Source organism: Gopherus flavomarginatus, chromosome 1 (genome assembly GCF_025201925.1).
Source record: "Gopherus flavomarginatus isolate rGopFla2 chromosome 1, rGopFla2.mat.asm, whole genome shotgun sequence".
Classification (NCBI taxonomy): Eukaryota; Metazoa; Chordata; order Testudines; family Testudinidae; genus Gopherus; species Gopherus flavomarginatus.
In genome coordinates, this window is record NC_066617.1 from 246,494,291 (window position 1) to 246,520,267 (window position 25,977).

The following is a 25,977-nucleotide window of genomic DNA, read 5'->3' on the forward strand; positions in this document are numbered from 1 at the left end:
TTTGCACAGGAAATATGTGAATCTCTATAGGCCAGGATCAGTTTCAATACCAAGTGCTTCTCCTTGGTCTCTCCTTGGCCTTAAGGGTATTCTCGAAGATCCTGGCAGTAGGGGCTGCTTACCGCCAATAAGTGGTGATCCTAGTCTTCCATTACCTTGACGACTGGCCACTCAAGGGCCATTTTTATGAAGCAGTGTTTTCTTCCACCCACATGGCCCTTGCTCTTCTGTGAGTTGAGTCTACAGCTAAATGTAAGGACATCCACATTTAACCCCCACATTATTAAGATACAGTTTATAGGGTCTTCCTTGGCTGTCGACGAGTTCAAAGCTTGCTTTCCCTTAGATAGGTTCATAACCTTGTCAGGTTTGAGTGGAATCCTTGCACCACTATAGGAAACTGTTTTCAGCTCTGGGCACACATGGCAACTTGCACTTTTGTGACTTATGCAAGGCTATGCCTCAACTGCTTTCAAGATTGGCTCAAAATGTCCTGTTCTTCAGTTAAACACACCTTGGACAAACAGGTGATTCCTATTTAAGTGAGGAACTCCCTGGATTGGTGGAGAGATGAACTCAATGTCTGTGAGAGTGTTCCTTTCTGTTGCCCAGCTCCATCACTAACTTTAACAATAGGTGCATCATTGTGGGAATGGGAAGCTCATCTCAATGCTTTCATGGCTCAGAGTAGATGGACAACTCAGAAGCAAATCTCCACATCAATCTGTTAGAATTCAGGAATGCCTGCTTCCATTTTCTATTTATCTCCTCTCACAGGATGTGGGTTGCACACTTCATTCCAACCTAGGAGTTCTTCGCCTCTGGGCATGGTTCATAGAATCCAGGTTAGAATCCTCCTGCTCTGAGGAAGGGCAACAGGTGTACTAAATAGATGGAAGAAGGCAACCCTTACTGTTTACCTGCAACAATGGAAGAGATTCTCCCACTGGTGCTTCTTCCCTGAATCTGTGTCTCATTCAGCCTCCTGGATTTGAAGAAATCAGGGTTATTAATTAGCTCAGTTGAGGTCCATTTAGCCTCAATATCTGCTTTCATCTGACCATGTAGCGAAGTTTTCCATATTTGCTCATCCTGTATCATCTAGGTTTATTAAGGAGTTGGAACTTTTCCCCAGACTAAAGACCCCATCCCAGCCTGGGACCCAGTCACCTTATGAAACATCCATTTGAACATGGCAACCAGTTCTCTACTCCATTTATCTATGAAGACTGCCTTTTTAATAGCCATCCACTTGGCCCATAGAACGTGGGAGATTGGTGCCTTAATGGCAGATTCTTCCCCCCCCCCCACCCCCTTCTTCAAGAATAAGGTTTCTTTCTGCCCACATCCTAAATTTTTGCGTAAGGTTTTCTCAGAGTTTCACCTTAACCAATCTGTTCGTCTATCAGTGTTTTTCCTGAAGCCACGTATCTCTCTGACGGAGTCCTGTTTTCATACCCTGGATGTTAAAAGGGCGCTCGCCTTCTACTTGGATAGGACCAAGTAACTTCAGAGGTCGCCTAGGCTGTTCATCTTCTTTGTGAATAGATCCAAGGAGTCGACAATCTCTGCTCAGAAACCATCCAGGTGGATATCTGGTTGTATTGTCACTTATTAGACTGCAGGCATTCATCCTCAAGGAGTGACAGAACATTTTACCAGGTCACAAGCAAAATACGTGGCATTACTTTAGAAAATACTAGTGTCTGATATATTTAGGGCTACTACGTTGGCTTCCGTACATGCATTTTCAAAACGCTACGTTTTAAGCGATGCTGTCAGGTCTGATGTTGCAATTGGTACTGTAGTACTGTCTTCAGTTCTGGACTCAGTTCCAATGCTCCCTCCTTCCTCTGGGTAAACTGCTCAGAAGTCACCTGAAATGAAGCACCCATAGAGACAGTGCTTGAAGTTACTCACCTTGTGCAGTAACTTCAGATCTTTGAGATGTGTCCCTTTGTGGGTGCTCAACTACCCTCCCAATCTTCCCCTCTGCTTCAGACTGTTCTCTATGGAGACATTGGAGTGGAGAAGGGATTGAGGGAGGTTTGCCTGCACATCTCTGTATAGCCTCAGTATCCAGTGTGAGGAGGCATAGGGCATGTGTGCGGGCCAGACTAGTACTACTAGTGGAAAATCTCTAATCAAAAGTTTGAGAGTTCTATGGGCGCCTGAATTGAAGCACCCATAGGACATACTTCTCCAAGAACTGTAGTTCTTTTACCTTTTTCAGAAAATTTTGTTTACTGTGTTAGCATGTTACTAAAGAAATGAAACTTTTTGTTTCTTGCTCCAGAAGGAGAACAAGCTGAAAGGAATCTTCACCCCACTTCCACGATGCTGATGAGTACCGTGAACCTGTTACAGACGCTCTCTCTATCTGCTGGAGTCCATGCTGAAGTCATGCAGAATGAAGCAACCAGAACTTTGTGTGGATTGCTTCGCATGTTGGTAGAGAGTGGAACGATAGATAAATCAAGTATGTGTTATAAGACAGTCTGACCAAATAAACCCATCAGTTTTCAGACGGTATATCTTACCTGATTTTGCAGTAATTCCTTTATTTAATTCCTAATCTTTTAAGGTCAAAGTTCAGTAACACATTTAGACCTTTTCAAAACATCAATTTTACATATTTGTGGAAAAATCACAAATTGTTTTGTGGATAGAATATGCATTTCTCTGTTAGTGCTGGTGTACCGCACACTATACAGAGTCCAGACAGTCCAACCTGTAAATGGCTTCCATTATAAGGACTCTTAAGTCAGAAAGGACTTTTCAGGTTGGGAAGGACAGCATGACTTTATAATCAGAGGAATCATAAATTTGATGATATACATCATCTTTATATTAACAATTATCAGAGGGGTAGCCATGTTAGTCTGTATCTGTAAAAGCAGCAGAGAGTCCTGTGGCACCTTATAGACCAACAGACGTATTGGAGCTGTTGCATCTGACGAAGTGGGTATTCACCCACGAACGCTCATGCTCCAATATGTCTGTTAGTCTATAAGGTGCCACAAGACTCTTTGCTGCCTTTATATTAACAGTAACTTGAAGCAAATTTTCCAAAATGTACAGAATTGTAAGGTAGTATAGTCACTGTGTGGGTGAGAATTTGCTTGCAATAGATAATCTCTCTTTCCTGGAGTATGCCAGAAATTAATTCTTAACTGACTTCCAATTTAGTTGAAGTCCATTAACTAATTTTACATTTAGGGGCAATTTTGTAGCAGAGCTTTAAGATCTGTCTAACAAAGTGGATTACTTTGAGAAATTGTAGTAAAGTTGGCAGAAAAGTTAACTGTTCATGTATTTTTATTTCCAGCTTCATTGCCAAATAAGTTGGTTTATAAAGAGCAGCATAGAAGCTGGTGCACGTTAGGATTCATTCGAAGTATAGCACTCATGCCTCAGATGTGCAGCACTCTTAGCACATCTCAGTGGATAACTTTGCTAATGAAAATTGTGGAGGGGCATGAATCTTTCACTGCTGCATCACTACAGAGACAGGTAATGTGTTTCCAGATCATTTTCATATGCAGTGAATTTGGCAGTTTTTTGTCTTGTTACAGTAAAGTTTTAGAAGTAAACAGTTTTGAAGGTGCCTTTTATTTTCTTGAGTTAGAGGAAAGGTAATTTCAGAATGTTCTTGCTTTAAAAGTCCTCCTGCAAGTTAACACTGTACAGCCAGGTTATGTTAAATGTTGTTCAATGCAAGAGAGAGGGTTGGTTGGCTACTATGGGCCTACTAGTAAAGGTTGCTAAGAAGAGAGGTGAACTGGCTATGCACGCAATCTCTATAATCACAACAGACCAGTTAAAGAAAAATGAACAAACTCAAACTATTTTAAATAAAATAACCAAATTGCTTAGCTTGTGTCCTTTTTTTATTGGCATGCTATATCTTTGCATTCATGTTGGTGATAGTGAGTGATCTAAAACAGACTGGAGGAAGGCGTTACCAGTCAAATATGACACATCAGTGTACAGTTCTATCGCTTGTGTAGCTTTTCCATTGTAAATACAATTCTTCTGTACACAAGATTTGAATGTATAATTCTCTACTAATGGTGCTTTTCTGTTGCTTGCATCTTCTCAAAGGTGGCTCTGTCAATTAACTTAGGGCAGGAATATACAAACACGATTCTGATCTCTTCCTCACTCAGATAAATTTAGGCTGTGACTTTCTTTCAGTATATACCAGAGGCAGTTCAAATGTGCTCATGCAGGATTTAAGTTGTGTTCTCACCCCTATGAGATTCCCTGTATCCAGCCAGCTAAACATAGTGGTATTTCAACTCTCCGACTTTACTCTTACCCTAATTTTGAAGCCAATTTTGGGGCAGTAGAGAGCATTTCTTCCTCCTCTGCCAGGGGGTAGGGACAAAAATGAAAGTGCTTCCTCAGCATGATAGAACTAATGGAGCTGCAAAAAGTCTCCATTTGTGAGCGGGCCCTCTTGGTAGCTGCAGAAAGAGAGCCCTCATGCATTGGCTCCATGACTGCAGACATCATTCTTCCAGGGAAAGGTGATCAGTGTAGATAGCTTGTGGTAGGCCACTGTTTTTATATGCATGACTCAAAACTTATCTAGAGACACCTCTGTGACGGTGGATCAATCTTCTCTTAGTGTCCCTGGCTGCTGTTTGCACCCTGATACGTTACATCTTACGTTATTAGGCTCCTGTGCCTTCACTGGGATAGAGTTAGGGTGTAAACTAATTCACCCAAAAGTGTGTATTAGTCTGACTGCTATTGGTTCTCATATTTGGAATCTAAACCACATCTCTTTCCCCATCCTCTCATTTCAAGTATCCTGTTCTGTTACTTCTTTGTTTTCAAGTCTTATGATGGTGATCTTACTTTTTGCCAATCTCTGTGGAGCTCTGTGTGCTTTGATGCTGGGCTGTGTTAAATTAGGATTGCCAGTTTTGATTGGACATATTCCTGGAGGTTTCATCCCATGGCAGTTTTAATTAAAGATTAAACTTCAATTCCTGGAGTCTCTGGGACAGTCCTGGAGGGCTGGGAACACTATGTTAAATACAACTACTACTAGTATTAAATTAGCACAGTTCCTCTTAATATTGATGAATGGGCGAACAAGCAAGAAAATAACTAGGTAGCTATGGACCATTAAGTTTCAACAACCAACATTGTAGAGAAGAGCACAAAAGATGGCTAGTAGTTAAGTCTTTCATCTCCATATAGATATTTCTATTCAAATGTCCTTATTTTAGACCCCTGCTCCTATAGAAGTTATTTGCTGAAATGACTTTAAATAAAATAACACTGATTCTAATATCTCTTTTTAGATCCTTGCTGTGCATTTATTAAAAGCGGTACTTCCATCTTGGGACAAAACTGAAAGATCAAGAGACATGAAATTTCTTGTGGAAAAACTATTTGGTTTCTTAGGCAGTCTACTTAGTACTTGCTCTTCAGATATCCCACTACTCAGAGGTAGAGCAATTTTTTCCTTAACAGTTGAATGTTTTTCCTATCGTAAATCAGCTACTGAGACGCTGCTATTTCTTTTCAGAATCTACTCTGAGGAGGAGGAAGGCCAGGCCTCAAGCATCTTTAACTGCAACTCACAGCAGTACTTTGGCAGAAGAGATAGTGGCACTGCTGAGGACACTCCATTCACTAAGCCAGTGGAATGGACTCATAAACAAGTACATCAACTCTCAACTAACCTCCATCACCCACATCTTTGCAGGAAAACAGTCAGAAGGGGTAGTTTCCACGTTTTAAAATTAGCTCATTTTTCTATAGAAATGTTAATTTTTAATGTTTTAAATATTAAAACTCTTTTAACAATGTTAAAGCTTAATTTTAAAACTATTTTATATAAAAATTATTTTGTATTGTAACTTTCAGCTGGATTGACTATATAAATTTCTTTTTTTTATGAAGTAGATAAAAGTGCTTGTTTTCTCCTTACAGTTAACTTTACTATTCTTTTTCAGAATGTTTTAGAAGACTACTTCACAGATCCTGAGAATCCAGAGGTGGGAGGCTTAATGGCTGTACTAGCAGTGATTGGTGGAATAGACAGTCGCTTGAGATTAGGTGGACAAGTCGTTCATGATGAATTTGGAGAAGGCACAGTGACGCGCATCACACCAAAAGGAAGAATCACTGTTCAATTCTATGACATGCGAACATGTAGAGTGTGCCCCTTAAGTCAACTAAAACCGGTAAATGCACCTATCTTGGGTCTTTACTATTACAGAAAGTGTGAAAAATATGTTTTTTCGTGAAAAAAGAAACTTAAGTTGGCTCAGTTTTACAAAGGAGATTAGGCTAGTCTGACCAATGAGTGGGATGTGTGGTATAAAAAATTATTTGTTTAGGGAGTGTACATCTGCCAGCCCCACAATTGTGCATTTTAGTCATGCTTATATGCAAATCAGATGCAAGTCTTCATGCATGTCTTTGCAGGGCTTTATCTTCATTAGAAAAAATATAACTCAGTTTAGCTGTCTGCACTAGCTAAAAAGGTAGTGAACTCAGAGTTAAATCCTAGTGAAGACAAGGCCGCTTGTAGTTTTCATGTTAATAAGCAAGTTGAGTTAAAGACTAGGATACACCGTAGTCTCATCTGCTAATTGTGTGAAAACTAGAAACTGCCTTGTCTTCATTAGGATTTTACCTTGTGAAGTCACAGCATAAGATGCTCCCATGCACTTAAAGCCCCAATCTGTATTGCAGTTCACGCTCATGCTATCTGATTTTCCTTTCTGACGGTGATGCTCAGATCCCTGTACTTATGACTACAGTCCTAGCAGTTCCTTTATTTTCTGAGTGTTTTTAGAGACAGAACTCCTCTTCAATTATTCCAGTTCAAGAGTAATTAAATAAACACTCGTTATCCTCTTAAAATATAAACAATCCATAAATTTTTATGCATTTCTCAAGATTTGAAAAATGTGTAACTTTCTGGTTCTTTTAGCTTCCAGTAGTGGCTTTTAATGTGAACAACTTGCCATTCACTGAACCCATGTTGTCTGTCTGGGCTCAGCTGGTAAACTTGGCCGGAAGTAAAATAGAAAAACACAGAATGAAGTCTCCCAACCAGGGTCTTTCAGGTACAGTTTCCTGTTTGTCATACATTAGCCCTTCTCTGGAAAATATTGCAAACATTAAATAGATATTAGGAAGGTACAGAAGTTCTGTGGACAGTTGTTTTGTACGTGGTCAGCATTGATTAGGAAGTGATATATGAAGGCTCGTGCTCCACTTTGGAGTAAGTGATAGTAAGAGTTGTATGTTGGAGAAACACATGCAAGTACTAAAGGAAGTGCACTGATGCACTGTAGAGGGAATCCAGATTATATCTTGGCTGGAAGAATGGCTGCTGTCTATGATGTAAATGTAGTTTGAGGCTGGAGTCTTTGTTGTGTATTGAATTGTCTGAAAATAGTTGTTGCACCTGATATCTATCTAGTCCGCTCTAATCTGTTGCATTTTAAACTGTGTTTGTGTGACTTAGTGCATGTCAAGCTGTGGTGTAAATACACGATAGCGTGCCGTTCACCAGCTGTGTGTGTGGATCCCACTACTGTGCACTAAACATTTCTTATTGTGCATTGGCCATACATCAGTGCATGGTTGCGGTGTCTATACAAAAAGTGTTGGTGTGCAATACACTAGTGCACTGTAGAATAGCACCCCAGATTGCAACCCACTAACTGTTCATCTAGACAAACCTGAAGTCTACTAACTGCATGACAGCTGGGAGGCACTGTCTTTGTATTGACATCTGAAGTAGGTCCAGTGTGTGTTTCTTATAATGATGCACTTAAACTTTTTTTATATTTTAGTCCTTTCATCTTGTTTGAGCTTACCATTCACAACTGTCAGTACTAAAAATATATTTTTGTGATGGGATCATCAGATTGTAAAAATAAATGTTTGCTTATGTTACTTTGAATACTGTTGCTTTCTGGTTAATAGGCACTTAATGTTTTTGATAGGTCAAGTGGATTTGGATCTGCTGAGATGCCAACAGTTAAAACTGTACATATTGAAAGCAGGTCGAGCTCTGCTTTCTCACCAGGATAAATTAAGGCAGATCTTATCTCAACCAGCTATACAAGAGGCTGGATCTATTCCCACAGGTATAGCTTTTTAGTGTACAAGCTGAATTTGTTATCCTGTCAGCCACATGCTTTGCAATATTTAACCTCTTGCTGATTATTAGTCTTCAAAATAAAATGTCATCTTCAATGTCTTCTCTAGTTTAAAATGTAACTAATATATGTGGTTATGGGTTGTGTGATGTTACTCATCAGGTATAGTTACTGAATATGTACCTTGCATGTTGTGGTCTGAGGATGGAACTCAGACTTTTGGCCTCAAAGACTCAGAGATGATGATAATTTAGAAATAGTTTTTGAAAATATTTACTGGTCCTGAAAGTGTTACCCTGTTGTTTCTAGATTAGGCAGGCAAAGATTTTGGATGCTAAAGTGTTGATCACTTAACTTATGACTCTCACATATTTAATATGACTCTTTAATATTTTTTTTGTTTGAATACACCTCTACCCCGCTATAACGTGACCTGATATAACACAGGTTCGCATATAGCGCGGTAGCAATGGGGCTCTGGCGGCACTTTAAAGGGTTTGGGGCTCCAGCTGCTGTGGAAAGCCCAGGGCCCTTCAAAATTACCACTGGAACCCTGCTGCTGCTACCCTGGGGCTGCAGCAGTGGGGCTCAGGCAACGCTTTAAAGGGTCCGAGGCTCTGGCTGCTGTGGAGAGCCCCAGGCTCTTTAAATTACCACTGGAGCCCTGCTGCTGCTACACCAGGACTGCGGCAGTGGGGCTCCGCTGGCGATTTAAAGGGCCCGGGGCTCCCTGCGACCAGAGCCTTAGGCTCTTCAAATCACCGCTGCAGTCCTGCCACCACTACCCCCGATATAACGGTGTTTCACCTATAATGCGGTAGGGATTTTTGGCTCCCCACAACCACGTTATATCGGGGTAGAGGTGTACTAAATTTGTAAACGCTTCTCAATGCTACCCCAAAACTTAAATAAAACACATTTGTACTCCTGTTATGGCTCCTTCTGTCATCTTCAAAGTGGTAATTGATGTCTTAAGCAGTTCCTCTTTCTACTTGAGGAGCTACACACTGTGGATTGAAATTAAGTGCAGAAAATAGTGGTCTTAGGAGATGGTGGAGAAAAGGAAGTCTAATGTCTATTGCACTTCTATTCATTCGACTCCTCTTAAACATGTGGATGAGAACTGCTCAAGTCATCACCAGATGCCCCTTCTTAATTCACTGGAATATGGAACACAATGGAGAAAGATACTCCTAAAATTTTAAACTTGCATGTACAGTCAAACCTCAGAGTTATGAACACCAGAGTTACGAACTGACAGATCAACCACACATCTCATTTGGAACCGGAATTGCATAATTAAGCAGCAGCAGTAACCATAAAAAGGAGAAGTAAATACAGTACTGTGTTAAATGTAAACTACTAAAAAAAGGGAGGGGGAGAGTTTTAAAGTAATTCAAGATTTCACAAGGTAAGAACATGTTTCTGTGCTTGTTTCATTCAAACTAAGATAGTTAAAAGCAGCATTTTTCTTCTGCGTAGTAAAATTTCTAAGTGGTATTAAGTCAGTGTTCACTTGTAGACTTTTGAAAGAACAACCATAACGTTTTGTTCAGAGTTATGAACATTTCAGAGTTATGAACAGTCTCCATTCCTGAGGTGTTTGTAACTGAGATTCTTCTGTATTTTGTGCAGCTGCTGAGGTCTTCAAATATTAACATTCAGTAACCAATAAGAAATGAACCATGTACACCTCTACCTCGCTATAATGCTGTCCTTGGGAACAAAAAAACCTTACCATGTTATAGGAGAAACAGTGTTATATCGAACTTGCTTTGATCCACTGGAGTGCACAGCCCCGCCCTCCTCTCCCCCTCGGAGCACTGCTTTACTGTGCTATATCCGAATTCGTGTTATATCGGGTCGTGTTATATCGAGGTAGAGGTATATTAATAAACTAGGTAACCAGCTTTATCACAAAATTCTAATTATCATCTTGCTCTCACTTTGCTTAACTGATTTTTTTAGCAACTGATTGTTCAGTAGTTACAAAAAAATGAAGATTAATACTTTATGCCTCCTGAAAGCAGGGTTTTAAAGATTTCTCTGGTTGATTGTATAAAGTAACGATTGCTGATTCTGTGGCTCCTGTGCTAGCATCTGCTAAAATCATGTTGAAACTCAACTGAATGTTGGAAAAGGCAAGACGATCAGATTGATGTCATTTTAAAATTTGATATCCTCTAACGTGTCAGAGCTAGAAACAAGTGCTATATTAGTACTATGGGGAAAATGGAATGCTGGGAGATCTCTATTTTATTTAATATTTCTTTGTAGTCATTTCTGGTTTGAGAGGGTATCAGCTATTACTGGTCTTGGGCACCAAATGTTGAGTCAGTATATATTTAACTCTTTGCTTCTACTACTGGAGTGATGGGAGAAGGTCTTTCAAAAGTATAGACTCCAAACCCAGTCAGTCAAAATGAAGTGCACTCTTTTGGAGGAGTGGTGATCTCTGGGATCATAGAATGTTCTTTTAATGACTCTTCCTCTTGTTAGACTCTGGGTGGAGCCCTCTCTCTCCCTATCAAACATGCTCTTACCATCAGTCAGAGGGGGAGGTAACTCAAGAACTATACCAAGTGTTCTCCAAGAGCGTAGTATGCTTCCTTTGGTGGTAATGTCAGGTCTGGTAAGATAAGAATTCAAGCTTAATAGTGCATGTCCACTATGCCAAGTGACTTCTACCAGACTAGCTCTAGATACGATAGTAAAGCTATTGTTTGATTAGAAGTTTAGCTCCTTTGAGGTTTGTGTTCAGGAAATGTGCTGTACTGCACATGCTTCCTTCTAGATGTACACCAAAATTTGAGATGGAATGTGGTGGACATCATTCCTTTGTATATTTGATCCACAAGACATTTTAACTCAGCATAATTTACTTTATATTAATTGTAACTTTATTGACTAAAACTCACTTGTTTATTTCAGAGGATGGAGCAGTTGCATCCCCTGACATAGGAGATATGTCTCCTGAAGGACCTCAACCTCCCATGATCCTCTTACAGCAGCTTCTGACAGCTGCTACCCAGCCATCACCTGTGAAAGCAATATTTGACAAACAAGAGCTTGAGGTACAATCCATGTTCTTTCCTCATTTAAAACGTTCTACTAAGCACTCTAATTCAAATTCCTGTTGTTGACTCTTATTTTATGCTCTTCTCATTTTTCAAGATTCTGTAAATGAAGCTGAACATTTACTGGTGTACAGTACATGTAGATAGCTAGTTCTGCATAGACTTCAGTGTGTGTTTACTTGTCTTCATTTAGGCTGCTGCTTTGGCAGTGTGCCAGTATCTAGCTGTGGAATCCACTCATCCTTCCACTCCACTGTTTGAAGACTGTAGCTCCAGTGAGGCCACAACACCCGTCACAGTGCAGCATATCCGACCTGCAAAAGTGAAGAAACGCAAGCAATCTCCCATTCCACCCCTGCCTATTGTAGTTCAGCTTATGGAAATGGGATTTCCTAGGAAAAATATTGAATTTGCACTGAAGTCGCTCTCAGGGACTTCTGGCAGTGCTTCTGGATTACCAGGTATTTTACATAATTGCCATGAAATTAACAGCCTAAAATTATACTAGTGCGGGGAATTTAAACCTCTGTATGACATACCAAAGAAGCCCATATTAATTTGAATGGCTCATTGTTTTCTCTACTAGGAGTGGAAGCCTTGGTTGGTTGGCTGTTGGATCACCCTGATGTCCAGATTACTGATCTCTCAGATGCTGACACTGTATCTGATGAATATTCAGATGAGGAGATGGTAGAAGATGTGGAAGAAGCTGAGACTGCTTGTCCTGTCGTTAGTATTTACAGTAATTCAAAAATTGATTAAAAATATGCTACATAGATTTCAGGATATGTAATTATATCCTTTACTTACAAATTTGGATAGCGTAAGGGTGTCATGCTACCCCCATCAAATCTGTTCATCAACAGTTTTAAGTTTTGAAAGACCTGCATCTGTAGCATTTCACTTCGCTTTTTTCTTCAATACTGAACTGTGAACCATAACTATTGGTCCTATATTTCTTATAGGAGACTACACCTGTGAACTTTTACAGTAGACAACACACTTTGCTAGTGCATTAACAAGCATTTCAGTGTCACCAGTGTGTCAGATAGTTCAGGCTTCAGGAATGATTAGAAACATTCAGTTTAGCCTATTTTGGAAACTACATCAACCTTGACTGAATTTGAAGTTTAGACATTTTTAAAGTGTCTCCTTCTCCTACCCCAGTGTTTTGAAAAATAAAAGTATGATACTTTGGCTACTCAAAGCATGACTTGAATGGCACTGAAAGCCACAAGTGAAATCACTTAATTTTTTTGTTTATAAAAACTATGTTTTCAAAGGCAAAGACCATAAAGTGACCTATCAAACTAACAATGTTACCCATCGCAGTTCTGAATACGAATTTGCACTATTTTTCTGTATGCTTCCAGGAAACCTAAATCTGTGTATCAGAGGTTATATCAGTAAATAGCAGTCAAGAGGAATATCTGCAGTATTCTTGGTTTCCTCAGATTCCTGTGTCTAAGATGTACTGGCTTATGATTGGTTTCATAATCACAGTAGCAAAGGATGCATACTATTTGGGAAGAAGATAAGCCCTGAATTTAGTGGTAAATTATCCGAATTGGTAACCTAAGCAAGTTTATAGTTCTATACATTTGCCTTTAATGTGCCATTTAGAACATTTACTCTTAGTGCTGAAACAACAATAACTTTCCCTGAATTGTCATTGAAAATGAAATAGTCTTTCCTGCCATGTTTTCTTTAGATGATACCTTCAGCTCTTGAAAGAGAGAATTCCCTGAGAAGAGTAGTGTGACCCCATTTATTAACGTTGGTTCTGTTAACCGGACATTACAATGTATACAATACAAAGCATATTTATAATCTCAAAGAGTAATGTAAACAATGTCACCAAAATTTCACCCACCGTTTCTTCACAGGAAAAACTTACGGAAAAAAAAATTGAGTAGGTGGCTTAAATTAAAAAGATTTGTTTCCTCCCCCCCTCTTTGTTTTTGAGCAGTTTTTGTAATAGTAGCTCTTTGGCTTGCTTCATGAGGCCTGGAAACTTGCTATTTACTCAACTTGCCCTCTGATTCTGGGTACTAAGCTATAGTCTCAAGTGCAGCAATCTGTAAATGCTAGCCCTTTAGTGAGTTGAATCACAGAGTTATCCTGTTTCCATGTTCTTTATCTTCACTGTCCCTGCAATGTGCTTATTTCTCTCCACTGAAAGCAACTACACACTTTTAAAACTTCCTTCTTTTTGTTGCGTGTGTTCTTTTACAGTCTAGTGGTGCTGTTGTTACAGAGAGCCAAACATACAAGAAACGAACTGATTTCTTAAGTAATGATGATTATGCTGTGTATATACGAGAGAACATTCAGGTAAGCATGGAGGTGAAAGCTGTGTGGAATGTTACTTTTCCCTAAACGCTCCTTTAACTGCAGGCTTTATGAGATTTTATGATCTTGTTTTGTCTAGGTGGGGATGATGGTTAGATGCTGCAGGACCTATGAGGAAGTTTGTGAAGGAGATGTAGGTAAAGTTATTAAATTGGATCGAGATGGACTACATGACCTCAATGTGCAATGTGATTGGCAACAAAAGGGTGGCACTTACTGGGTCAGATATATCCACGTTGAGCTTATAGGTGAGTTGAATATTCATTAACTGCTGTTTAGTACAATGGTGCCCAAACTTTTCCTGTTGCGCCTCCCCTTACCAGCAATGGAATCTGTCCTTGCCTTCGCTCCATTACTGCGCAGTTGGCTCAGCAAAGCAGCTTGGGCTGAAGGTGGAGTGAGGAGCAGAACTGGGTATGGGGAAGGAGCTGGGGCTAGAGGCAGCACTGGCCTGGGGGCGGAGAGGGAATGGGGGCAGAGCAAAGGGTGGGGTGGAGCTGTGGCTGGGGCCGGAGCTGTGTTTTGGCTGGGGCTGGAGTGAAGTTGTGGCTGGAGATGGAGCTGAGCTGGGGGTGAAGTGGAACTGTGGCTGGGGTCTGAGCTGGTCTGGCAACAGAGCAGGACTGGTGGCACTCCTTCCCCAACCCCCATAGGGGCTGGCCTGGGCCTGCTGTATGTCAAACCCCCCTCCCCGCTGAGCATTTGGAGGGTGTGTCCCACAGTTTGAGAACCACTGGTTTAGTAAGTATCTGTACAGTATGTCAAAGGAGAATGCGAACTTAAAAAATAACGTGCTTATTTTTTAAACTTATAGGATTCCCACCACAGAGTTCTCCTTCTCACATTAAGATTGGCGACAAAGTGCATGTGAAAACCTCAGTTACGACACCTAAATACAAATGGGGATCTGTTACTCACAGGAGCGTGGGGGTTGTAAAAGGTAATATAGACTTCCAAAAACGAAAAAAAAAAAAATTACACATTTTAAACTATATGAATATTATTCTTGCTTTATAAAATGAAAGGAAGAGAAACTTTTGGCACAGCAGCAGCTGATATTGCCCTGCGGAAGACTGTATAATGATTAAAGAGACTATAGAGACTTTTTGTTGTTGTTGTCCAGTGTAAGCTGGAAACACAGATGCTCTTCTGTCCCCTTTTTGTTAATACTTTGATCTGCTTTCTCAAAGGTACTTTTACACATGAGAACTGGTGTGTGGTGGTGTCTCACACCCAGCTGTAGTAGAGCTTCCCCAGCTGTGGACACTCACTAGGCTGTTGTGTTTGGAGACCACCTCAGTAGGACCTGTGCGTTCTTGAAGCCTCTTGAGCCTGAACAGAATCAAGGCACTGCCCCTGGCTGGGGTCTCAAGGCACGCTCTCTCAAGGTGCAGATCCTTTGTCTAGCATCTCTTCTGAGAAACGAGATCTTGTAGTCCAACTGCCTAGCCCTTGGGACCCGTGCTGACTCCTCAGAGCTTTAGAACACACAGCCAGAACTCATGTCATATAGGTGCTCAGGGTTTACAATTTAACTCTTCATGGGCATGACAGTGAAAGCCAACAGACACATACACAGGTAGATTTTGCACAGGATTCTAAACACCATTACTCTTTACTTAGCCTCATGAGCAATACACAGATCTAGACTAAATAATAAACACAGTTATACACATTTTCCTATCTGTTCCTTCATCTACTTCAGAGTTCTTTGAGTGATGGTCCCTGTGTGTATTCCACACATGGGATACACATGTGCACCATGTGCCTAAGTCCAGAATTTTCTTGCAACCAGCATCTGTTGTCTCGCACATGCAATGTAGCTCTCCTTGTGCTCTAAACTGAGGGCATAAAAGGGTGGTGCAGGCCAATGCATCTCCAGTTCCTTCTTAACTACTTTATGGTTTGAGTCAGAATCTTTGGTGTCTTTGACTCCCTTTTTTATACTGTATCATTGCTGTAAAATATTGTATATAGTTAGATTTTTGTAGTTTTAGTCTTTATAATATAGTCCAGCATAGTATAGTTAGATAGTGCTTTCTCATGTTTTCTTCTTGGCAACTTTTTCCCCTGAGAGCCCTTGAATTATGCCCAGGGTCCTGAGATTCAAAAACTGTATTTCCTGCCCTCACTCCTTTTTGGTGATTGATGAATATCAATGTTGCCTCTTTTGCCTGGGTGAGGCTCCTATTTCTGCCAATTGCAGCACCTGCTGCTCTTTTCCCTGCCAGAATTCATGGGGGTGTGGAACGACTGGCATCTGACAGGCAATTCCTATGAGAAAGTCCAGTGGATAACCAGGGTTCTGCTCAGCCTTCTGCAGCTGTCTGGATCAATTGTGAAAAATTCACATTGACATCCATGAGATATTGTACTCAAGCACAGCAAGAGGTTTCAGGCCCCGAGTGCTCTCATACATCAAGTCACTTTCAGACCCAGAACATCAGTCAGAATTCCCTCCTTGGCCACTTCGCCTCATGCACACACACAACACCATTTGCCAGGCTTAATCTTTGTTGCCTACCAGACAGGTTTCTCTCCATGTATTCATCAAAGAAGGGCAACATAAATGGCAAAGTTCCAATTCCACTCAGGGTTTTAGACTCTCGTCTAATGCAAAAATCAAAGAAGGTTCGGGTAGGGATCCCTTTCTTCACACTGACGCTTGAGGCAACCATCGTTAGTTACACATCGCTCCTGGGTTGGGGTGCTGACATGGGTGAACGCACAAGGCATTTGGACCCTGTGGGTTTCCATAATGCATACTGGAATTCTCAGCAAAATGGAAGTGTTTCTTCTCTTGGGCTCAGCTCCTCTTGTTGCCCTCTAACTTAGAGCATGTACTTAACTTTTCAGTCTTAGGATTTCACGATCAGTTTTCTGCAAGTGCATTTAGCAGTTATCTGCACTTTCCATCCTCCAGTGTATACAACGTTTACACATCCTGACGCAACTAGATTTCTGAAGGGCATTCTCAAATGCTTTCCACCATTGGTGAAGTTCACATCTGACTGGGACCTCAGTTTTGATCTGTCATTTCTCACTAAACCTCCCTTTAAGCCTCTTAATTACATGGTTTATGATTTATCTGTTCTTGAAGGTGGCCTTTCTAATAGCTGTAATGTCAACCAGTAGAGTCAGTGAGCTGGAAGCACCCATGGCTGACTCACCATATACTGCCTTCTATGAAGAAAAGGTGTTGTTATGACTCCACTCTAAATTCATTCCTCAAATAGTTTACGAGTTTCATGTCAGTCAGGCTAATCCACTTACTAGTATTTTTTCCAAAACCGCATGCCTCAAATGAAGAGAGATGGCTGCATTCTCTAGATGTACAGAAGACTTTGGCCTTTTATCTACAAAGAACAGAGAATGTTTGAAAAACACCTAAACTGTTTGTGTCCATAGTAGATCAAGGGGTCAAGCTATACTGATGCAGAGACTTCAGAATGAATCTCAGGTTATATTACTCTATTATCAGCTAGCTTGTATTCCCCCTCCAGAGGGGTTGAGGTACTCCTAGGGGAATTCTGCCCCCCCCAATTAAAAATTCCGCATATTTTATTTGTCAAAATAACACTATATAATCACACCAGTTTCAATTATTTAGGTAATTTATTTCAAAATACCTATCAGCAACTGTCTGTAACCATACAGAGACCAAATTCCTCCAGTAGAGAGTTAAGGAGACACCTATGATAACCCATTTCCTGTTTCTCTATCCCCTCCCCTGCTAGTGCCCAGCAAGGGTCCCAGATATCTACACCTTCTGTCCCCACACCCCAGCTGCAGGGCACCCCTTAGCCCAGACACCCACACCACCTTCCCCCCGCCCCCCAGACCCCAGCTGCTGCCCCTCTCCAGAGCCCAGACACTTGCACCCTCTCCCATCAAGAGCCCGGGGATCCAGAGGGAGAGAGAGAGCCTGATGCTATGGCCCAGCCTTGTACGGAAATTCCTGCGCTCTGCCTCCTTCCTTGAGAGCATACTGAGAACCGCACCTGCTGGGAACCCTCCAGCTCCTCCTCCCCCTTCTCCTAGCAGTGGCTTCTACTTTCAAGCTGGGTTCTGCCGGGTCCAGCAACCTCTACTGGCGGCCAGCAACTCTTCAGCCCATTTCTGTGAGGAAAAGGAAATTCTGTGCAAAAAACATTAATTTCTTTGCAAATTCTGCATGCGCAGTGGCACAGAATTCCCCCAGGAGTAGGTTGAGGGCTCATTCTACTAGAGGGCAAGCTACTTTGATTGCATCTCTGAGAGATGTACCACTTCTAAAGATATGACGAGCATCTACTTGGAGCACTTTGCATACCTTCATGAGACATTATGCTCTGGTCCAGTGAGTGGTACTGCAGTCGGCTATCACTTGCATCCTTTCACCTGTCTGTCTACTGCTTGTTAATCTCTCATGTGTTGAACACACATAAGGGACAATCTCTTGAAGTAATGGAGGTTGCTCAACTGTAACTGGAATTTCTTCAAGACGTGTGGTCCCCATCTGTACTCCGCTACCAACTTTCCGCTGCAGATTGTTTGAATTGTAGTAAATACACGAAACTGGAGAGGCATTGGCCCACACTGCCCTTTATGCCTTTGGTTGTGAGAATGAGGAGAACTGCGACACACATGCAGGACAATGGATGCTAATTGCAGAAAATTCTAGACTCAGGCACATGGTACGCATGTGTACCCGCAAATGGAGTACAGATAGGGACCACGTATCGCAAAGAACCTCCAGTTCCAGGTAGGTAACTTCCATTTCTTTGGGCTTGGGCAGAGCCCTCTGGGGTGTCCAGGATCCTTCTCCTGCAGCTCATGGCTTTTCTTCAGAATCCATGGAGTCTCTGTTCCTCCATACATCAGCTAGCTTTCTCTGACCTTGGCTGGTCCTCACAGGTAAACAGGACATCATTGTTACAGAAGCATGCCTGGTCTCACTCCCAAAGTTTGTTTTGTCTCAGTCATTTGAATTTGTCCCCCATCTACAACTACTTTCTTTGTCCTGCTTGTGATTTTCCACTCTCCTCCCTGCATATGGACTTGGAGGAACTACCTTCTCCCAACTTCAGCCAACCCATTGTTCCGAAGATGTTTTCACCTGAATAATCATAAAGCTTAATGACCAGCTATTGTCCCTGGTCTGGCAGAGCGGTCCTTCAGTCCCTGTCAGCAACTGGCAGGTTACATATCCACATAGAGGTATTCCATGATACAGCAATTTCATAATATCAACCAGAATTTTATAAGTTGCATATACATGATTCCTCATATTGTCACAGCTGGTTCTTGAGTTACTTAGAAACATCTGTACAACTTCCTTCATGTTGAGCCAGAAATATTTTTTCTCTTTAAGCAAGACTTCTCATTATGGGAAAAGTTGAAAGTAGGAGCTAGATCTTGTCTAGCTTCTGCCTGTAGAAGTGGATGATAACATGATAAAGAGTCAACAGATAGGAGGGTTAGATTATGTGAAAGGATAAAATATGACTAATATCATAATAGTGGCTTGACAGAAATTGTTTTTGATATCCATTGAAATTATAAACAAGTTTTTAAGATTTTTTTTGATTTTATCTATTTAAATTTTCACAGTTGTGGCAAAGTTATAAATTTAAGCATTTTTTTCTATTGTTATCAAATTTTCAGTTGCGGGAAATTTTGAGAGGGTCAGACAAATATTTAATGAGTAGATTTTGAGATTCAGAATGTTAGTTTTATAACTATTAAAACACACATTGTCAACATCATGTCAAAATATACAAAGTAAATATCCTTAAATCAAACTCTTAAGTTCTGAAGCAGCATTTTTCTTTCTTTGCCTATTGGTATATTTTGATTATTGATGGAAATAATTTTTTTTGCTGGTTTTTATGTGTACAGTGAAATTGACATTTACTGATATGTACGATATAAATTTAATCCTTCCAAGCATAGTCGTGTTGTTTGTCTTTCCTTTGAGAAGCTCATGAAATTCCTAAACTGTGCAAGTTAATGTGTGCATTAGGAAAAATAGGTAACACAAATATTGTTTCAAGTAATGTCATGAAGGAACAAAGCTAGGCCACAGTGCAAATGTTAAATGATTAAAAGCTGGCAAAACATTTAAATGATTTTTATTTTTTGATTACTGCGACTAGAGAGATGATTCCATCAGAATAAAGATGCATTCTGAAATAAATGCTAACTTCCTAGAAGGAATCGCTTATAAAAAGCAATTTTGGCTAGTAGCATGTAGCCACTTCTAATTAATTCTTTAGCTATTTTCACAAAATTATCTGTCTCTGCATGTTTTGTCACAGCTTTTAGTGCCAATGGAAAAGATGTCATCGTAGACTTCCCTCAGCAGTCTCACTGGACTGGTTTATTGTCAGAAATGGAATTGGTCCCCAGCATTCATCCAGGGGTCACGTAAGTTAGTTTTCATTTCTATCATTTATTGAACCACTTGGCTTATAACTGAAATTTCTTAGATAAGTATGATAGAAAACTGTATGCAGTTTTGTTCACAAGCTGAAGGGACTGTGGAGGGGAGGAATAAAGAAACATTTTCATTTATGAATGCTGTTACAATAAATTCTGTGCCAAGAGAATCTTAACATTTTTTCACATCGACCATATTAATTGTCTCTTTGTTAAAATCAGGTGTGATGGCTGTCAGATGTTTCCTATCAATGGGCCTAGGTTCAAATGTAGAAACTGTGATGACTTTGACTTTTGTGAAACCTGTTTCAAAACCAGAAAGCATAACACCCGGCATACATTCGGCAGAATAAATGAACCAGGTATATTTCAAAACTAGAAATTGCTGACATTAATTTAAAATGCATTAAATACCTCTTGAAATCATGTTTTTAGGCTTAATTTTATTACATTAGGAAGTTTAACATTGTAACTAGCTTACTAGGAAATGAATTGTTTAGTACAAATTAAGACCTTATGTTGCAGTTCAGTACTGAATGTATCAGAATGCCCCTTTAAGCTTTTTTGTGGGTAATTCTGCATGATTAATGTTAGGATCCTGAGTAAAAAAAATTTTAGATGGCTCATATTTGTGTGCTAAATGATATTTAATGTAGTGTTAAGAGACAGTTGGTCTCTGTTATGTCAGAATTGAGTTTGCAACTAGAGTGGGAATAAAATGAAATAATGACTTTCTTACTGCTCTCCACTGCCAATCCGAACGCATCTATAGCTCCTTCATGCCATCAGATGAAAATAGTGCACCTAGGTTTTTTGCAGTTCCTCTTCAAAAGGAGCATGGCAGCTCAGCCATTAACTGCTCTAGAACAAGATTGTGACCTTGAAAATGGATGGAGGTTATTCCTCTGCATGACCTGGAGACTATTAAGAGGTCTGAGAAGCAAGGGCACCCCTCCCAGTGACCAGTCTGCTGGTAATCCACTAAAATATTTTGCTTCTGAAGCAGGAATAGGCACACAGAGCAGTTCTGAGCTCCTCTGTTCCTGATTAATATTACTACTGGGATCTACAATGAGTTCTTTTCTTTTTAGATTTTTCTTCTCCTCCCTTTCCCCAGTTTGTCTGATCTCATACCATTTGACTTTGACTTTCTCCTTCTGATTCTCAGGTCAGCCAGACCTTAATGTTTAAGGACATATGATTTTTCCCTCCTTCACATTTCCAGGCCTAGTGTGGATGTGGAGGTGGCTAAAGTAGATTCTCTGCTGATAATCACTAATATCCAGTGCACACGAAAGGACAGGTGACTCATTAAAATAGAAGGTCTCCAGAGGGATCTGACTTTCCTGAACTAGTTCTCCTATGGGGAACCAGTTGAGAGAGAGTGACCTGAGGCCTTCAAAGTACTTCTACTAAGAAGAAGTTGGTTACTATGGTGATGGGAGCTAATACAGAACCATAATACAGAGGGGATCAAGGTACTCTATTCTTCAGAAGGGATAAGTGGAAGCTGCTCCAAAATCACTACTATCTCACAGAGGCCTGAGTGGGGTCTGTAGGTGCTACATCAGTGCCTTTATCATTAACATCCTCAGGAGCCACCATGCAAGACATAGAGGATATGTAAACCCAGGAAACCTGCCTCTGCAACATCTATCACCACTTCGTACTCTAACCACCAAGTGAAGAGTTTTGATGGGACTGTCAAGACCTGTGTCCCTTTATTTATGCCTTTTCATTCCTCTATTCAGATGTTTGGCTGTCGTCTTAGCCATTTTTCCAAAAACTGGAAGGCCCTAACCACAGGCTAATGAACTAATTAGAGTTTATCCAGGGTGGTAACTCCTGCCCACAAACCCCTTTTTCAGTTCCTCTTCAGGGACCACTTTCAGAAGGAGATTTTACAACAGGAGGTAAACTTCCTGCTGCTCACAGGAGACATAGGAAAGATTCTAATTCAACACCATGGGATTCTGTTCTCCTTCTTAATCCCCAAGCGGAATGGAGGATGGAGATCAATTCTCCATCTACTTTACTTAAACAAGTTTATCCAGTAAGTAAAATTCTGCATGATATCTGTGATGTCAATAATTTCCTGGTTAGAAGGGGGCACGTGGCTTGTGTCTCTCAACATGAAAGACACACTTTTTCCTATAGATGTCCATCCCAGCCCACTGGACATTCCTCAATTTCCTCTTTGACCATGACCAATTCAGAGTTCTCCCCTTCAGTCTGGCAACAGCACAAAGGGCGTTTACAAAATTGTTTTCTGTGGTGGCTGCTTGGATGAGAAGAAAATAATTTAGTCTTTCAGTGCCTTGGCAACTGTCTTCTCACAGGCAACTCCTACTCAGAGGTCCACAGAGCAACCTGTGTTCAGCTCAGTCTTTGACCTTCCCTGAGTGTCTGCCTCAATTACGAAAAATCCACATTGTCCTTCACAGGGTGCATAAACTTCGTAGGGGTGACGTTAGACTTGACTACAGCAAGAGCACATCTACCTCTTGAAAAATTTTTAGGTCACAAGCATTCTTGTAAACCAGCTTACTGTCAGACACAGGATGGTCCCTTCTGACCTTAAGTCTATGAATCTGAGTTGGAATTTGTCTTTCCCTCCTTGGCCACATGGCTTCATGCACACATGAACACAGACTTCATGTGCAATGCCTACAAGCTTGGCTTCCCACTATGTACTCACAAGACAAGGGCACCATAAAGGAGAAGGTCACAATTATGCCCAAGGTATTAAGCTCTTTTCTCTGATGGTCAAAACCGGCGAAGGTTCAGGTAGGGATTCCTTTTCTCACACCAACAAATGAGGCAACCATTGTGAATGGTGCCTTCCACTGAGTAGTGGTGTGTGCATGGGCAAGCATATGTCACAAAGTGTCTGGATTCTGGGAGCCCAGAATGCACATCAGCTTACTAGAACTCAGGGCAGTGTGTGGGGCCTGCAGTGCCTTCCTCCCACTCATCCAATCGAAACATGTTCGGGTAATGTTGGATAATATGGCAATGGTGATTAATATAAACAAGCAAGGGAGAACAAGATCTCTCTTTGTGTGCAGAGAGCAGGGGTGGGCAAACTTTTTGACCGAAGGGCCACGTGGGGGTTGCAAAACTGTATGGAGGGCCGAGTAGGGAAACAGCCTGCCCTTCCCACTTCCCGCCCTCTGACTGCCCCCCTCAGAACTCCTGACCCATTCAACCCCCCCACCTGCTCCTTGTCCCCTGACCGCCCCCCCCCAGGATTCCATCCTTATCCACCCCCTCCCTGTCCCCGACTGCCCCGATCCCTATCCAGATCCCGCCCCCTGACATGGCCCTTTGGACTCCTACGCCCTATCCGACCCCCCCCGATTCCCCGTCCCCTGGTGTGTCCCCCCCCCACCCCAGAACTTCTGCCCCATCTAACTGCTTCCTGTCCCCTGACTGCCCCCCTGGACTCCCTACCCCTTATCCAACACCCCCACACTCCTCACCCCCTTACCATGCTGCTCAGAGCGGCAGGATTGGGAGCTGTGCCGTCTGGCTGGAGGCAGCCGCGCTGCCCAGAGTGCTGGTGGCGCAGTGAGCTGAGGCTGCAGGGGAGCAGGGACAGCAGGGGAGGGGCTGGGGGCTAGCCTCCTCAGCCGGGAGCTCAGGGGCCGGGCAGGACAGTCCCACGAGCTGGATGTGGCCTGCAGGCTGTAGTTTGCCCACCTCTGGCATAGAGGCAGTCATCCTCTGGAATTGGTGGATCAGACATTGCATAATCCCATCAGCTGCATACTTGCCAGGGATGCAAATTCTACCTGAGCAGACATTTTTACCCAAGTCACAAATGGATAATTCACAGTTGGTTCTCAACAATGTCTTTGCTCAGTGGGGAATGGCAGCCTGGGACCCTCTTGCCTCACAGGTGAACAAAAAACTTCCTCAGTACTGATCCTCAGCAGCCCTGGGCAAAGACTCATTGGGAGATACCCATCTGATGTTATGGAAGGGTTGCTTGGGGTATGCCTCCCTCCAATTCCTTTGGTTGTACAGAAGTTCCTCCAAGACAGAGCTGGAGTCGTTGTGATTTGCATGCAACTGGCCAAGACAGTTCTGTTTCGTGGATCTGTTGAAGCTCTCAGTGTGACCATCCAAGAACATCCCCATGTTGCCAGACCTTCTAATGCAACACAGGGGCAAGGCCACACACTCCAGTCCAGGGCAGCTACAGTTCAGAGCCTGGTATTTGGATGGGCATTGGAGCTAGAAAGTTTGTGTTCCAGGAGGGTGCAATTCATCGTTAACCAAAGTAGAAGTCTACAAGAATCTGTTACTTACCTAAATGGAAGCATTTGTCTGCTTGGATCCATCAAAGGAATTTGTATCTGGACTCCACCGGAATCAATGCTATCTTAGAGTATCTACTTACCCATAAGTCTTTGGGTTTTTGTTCAGTTCCCTTTGAGTTCATTTAGCAGCAGACAGTGCTTTTGATACTCCAGTGGATAACTGTACAATCTTCATGCACCCTACAACAACCAGAATTTTGAAGGGGATTCTCAGATCCGTTCTTCCATTGGTGAAGTTGGCACCTCAGTGGGACCTCAGTGGCCTGTAGTTGGGTTCACCTTGTGACAGTCAGACATACAATATACATCCAACACCAGAGAAGATCGGGGGAAAAAAAAAAAGAAAATGTGACTACCACAAAAATGGGCATGAGGACTCATGGATATGTGTAGTGCTTGAAACTATTTTTAATTCCTTTTTTAAAAGAACTACACTTCAAGTTATGTCCTTTTAATGGGAGTAACATGACCAAATCCTCATGCTTCACTTCCAAATACGTTTTGGGCTAAATAGTCTATCTGACAACTGTGTATGTATTTTGAAGTCTGATTTGAATATTTGCTCTTGTCATAGTATTTTTTTTTAATAAAATGTAATTTTCTTTCACAATATATGGTTTATAGTATAACTTTTTGAACTAAATAGGTCAGTCTCCCGTATTTTGCGGGCGTTCTGGAAAACAGCTGAAGAGACATCATAGTAGTCAGCGAGGAATGCTACTGGATGACTGGTCACGAATCGTTAAGAATTTGAATGTGTCGTCTTCTGTGAATCAGGCTTCACGTTTGATTGATGGCAGTGAACAATGTTGGCAGTCTTCTGGCTCACAAGGAAAGGCAAGCTTACGCTATACTTCTGAATGCTATGCCAACTGTGGCACACAGTTGTTTTTTTTTTAAAAAAAGTCTTATAGTGCATCTTGTAGTGTTCTTTATGCATCACCTGTCATCTTAATGTTACAAATACAGTTCGTCTAAAGTTTATATTTAGATGTATGTGTTCCACTCTAAATATGATTTTTAAGTTTTGTGATACAGCATGACCAGAGGGCAGCAGGAGAGTGTTAGCAGGGAGCCTTATTCCCTGCAAGGGGAGGAAGGTTTGCTATAGATTAACTAGAGCACTTGAAGCCAATTAGAGCACCAGCAGTCAGTCATGTGGTAAAAACCCCTGCTTCAGTCAGACAGTGTGGGAGTTGGAGCAGGAAGGTTTGGTTGGAGCAGAGAGCAGTCTGAAGGAGTTGGAGAAGAGAACAGTGTAGAAGAGACACAAAAGGAAAGTTTGGAGGAGTGCTGTGGTGGGCTGAGAAATCCAAAAGAAACCGTAGGTAAGGGGCACCTGGCTTGTGTAGAAGGAGGGCAAGAAGCCACTTCACAAGCTGAAGGGCAGGAGAGGGAAGTAGCCCGGGGAAGGAACCGCTAGTTCAAGTGGTTCACCACAAACCTCAGGGCCCCTGGGTTGGGACCTGGAGAAGAGGGTGGGCCCAGGTCCCTCCCTCTCCACTCCCCTCCTCAAGGACACTAGTGGGGTAATTAAAATACCAATTCAGAGGCAAGCAATGGCGCCCTGAACCTTACCCAAAGAAGAGAGAGCGCGAGACCCAGCATAACAGTACCAGCAATTTGCCACAGTTTGCTAAGATTTATTCTTCTCAATTGTTT

General features: G+C 41.7%; 1 protein-coding gene across 3 annotated transcripts in view; it reads left to right on the top strand.

Moving 5' to 3' along the window:
• HERC2 (HECT and RLD domain containing E3 ubiquitin protein ligase 2) overlaps nucleotides 1-25,977 on the top strand; it is a 200,821-nt gene that overhangs the window by 98,150 nt on the left and 76,694 nt on the right. For all 3 annotated transcript variants that reach the window (XM_050919178.1, XM_050919184.1, XM_050919190.1), the window contains 16 exons: nucleotides 2,297-2,479; nucleotides 3,329-3,513; nucleotides 5,319-5,466; nucleotides 5,546-5,742; nucleotides 5,976-6,206; nucleotides 6,962-7,097; nucleotides 7,986-8,129; nucleotides 11,073-11,215; nucleotides 11,412-11,679; nucleotides 11,805-11,947; nucleotides 13,454-13,552; nucleotides 13,650-13,818; nucleotides 14,385-14,510; nucleotides 19,870-19,978; nucleotides 20,213-20,352; nucleotides 24,962-25,152. In XM_050919178.1, coding sequence (XP_050775135.1) covers nucleotides 2,297-2,479; nucleotides 3,329-3,513; nucleotides 5,319-5,466; nucleotides 5,546-5,742; nucleotides 5,976-6,206; nucleotides 6,962-7,097; nucleotides 7,986-8,129; nucleotides 11,073-11,215; nucleotides 11,412-11,679; nucleotides 11,805-11,947; nucleotides 13,454-13,552; nucleotides 13,650-13,818; nucleotides 14,385-14,510; nucleotides 19,870-19,978; nucleotides 20,213-20,352; nucleotides 24,962-25,152 — 2,612 coding nt within the window. The remainder of the gene's footprint in view (nucleotides 1-2,296; nucleotides 2,480-3,328; nucleotides 3,514-5,318; nucleotides 5,467-5,545; nucleotides 5,743-5,975; nucleotides 6,207-6,961; nucleotides 7,098-7,985; nucleotides 8,130-11,072; nucleotides 11,216-11,411; nucleotides 11,680-11,804; nucleotides 11,948-13,453; nucleotides 13,553-13,649; nucleotides 13,819-14,384; nucleotides 14,511-19,869; nucleotides 19,979-20,212; nucleotides 20,353-24,961; nucleotides 25,153-25,977) is intronic.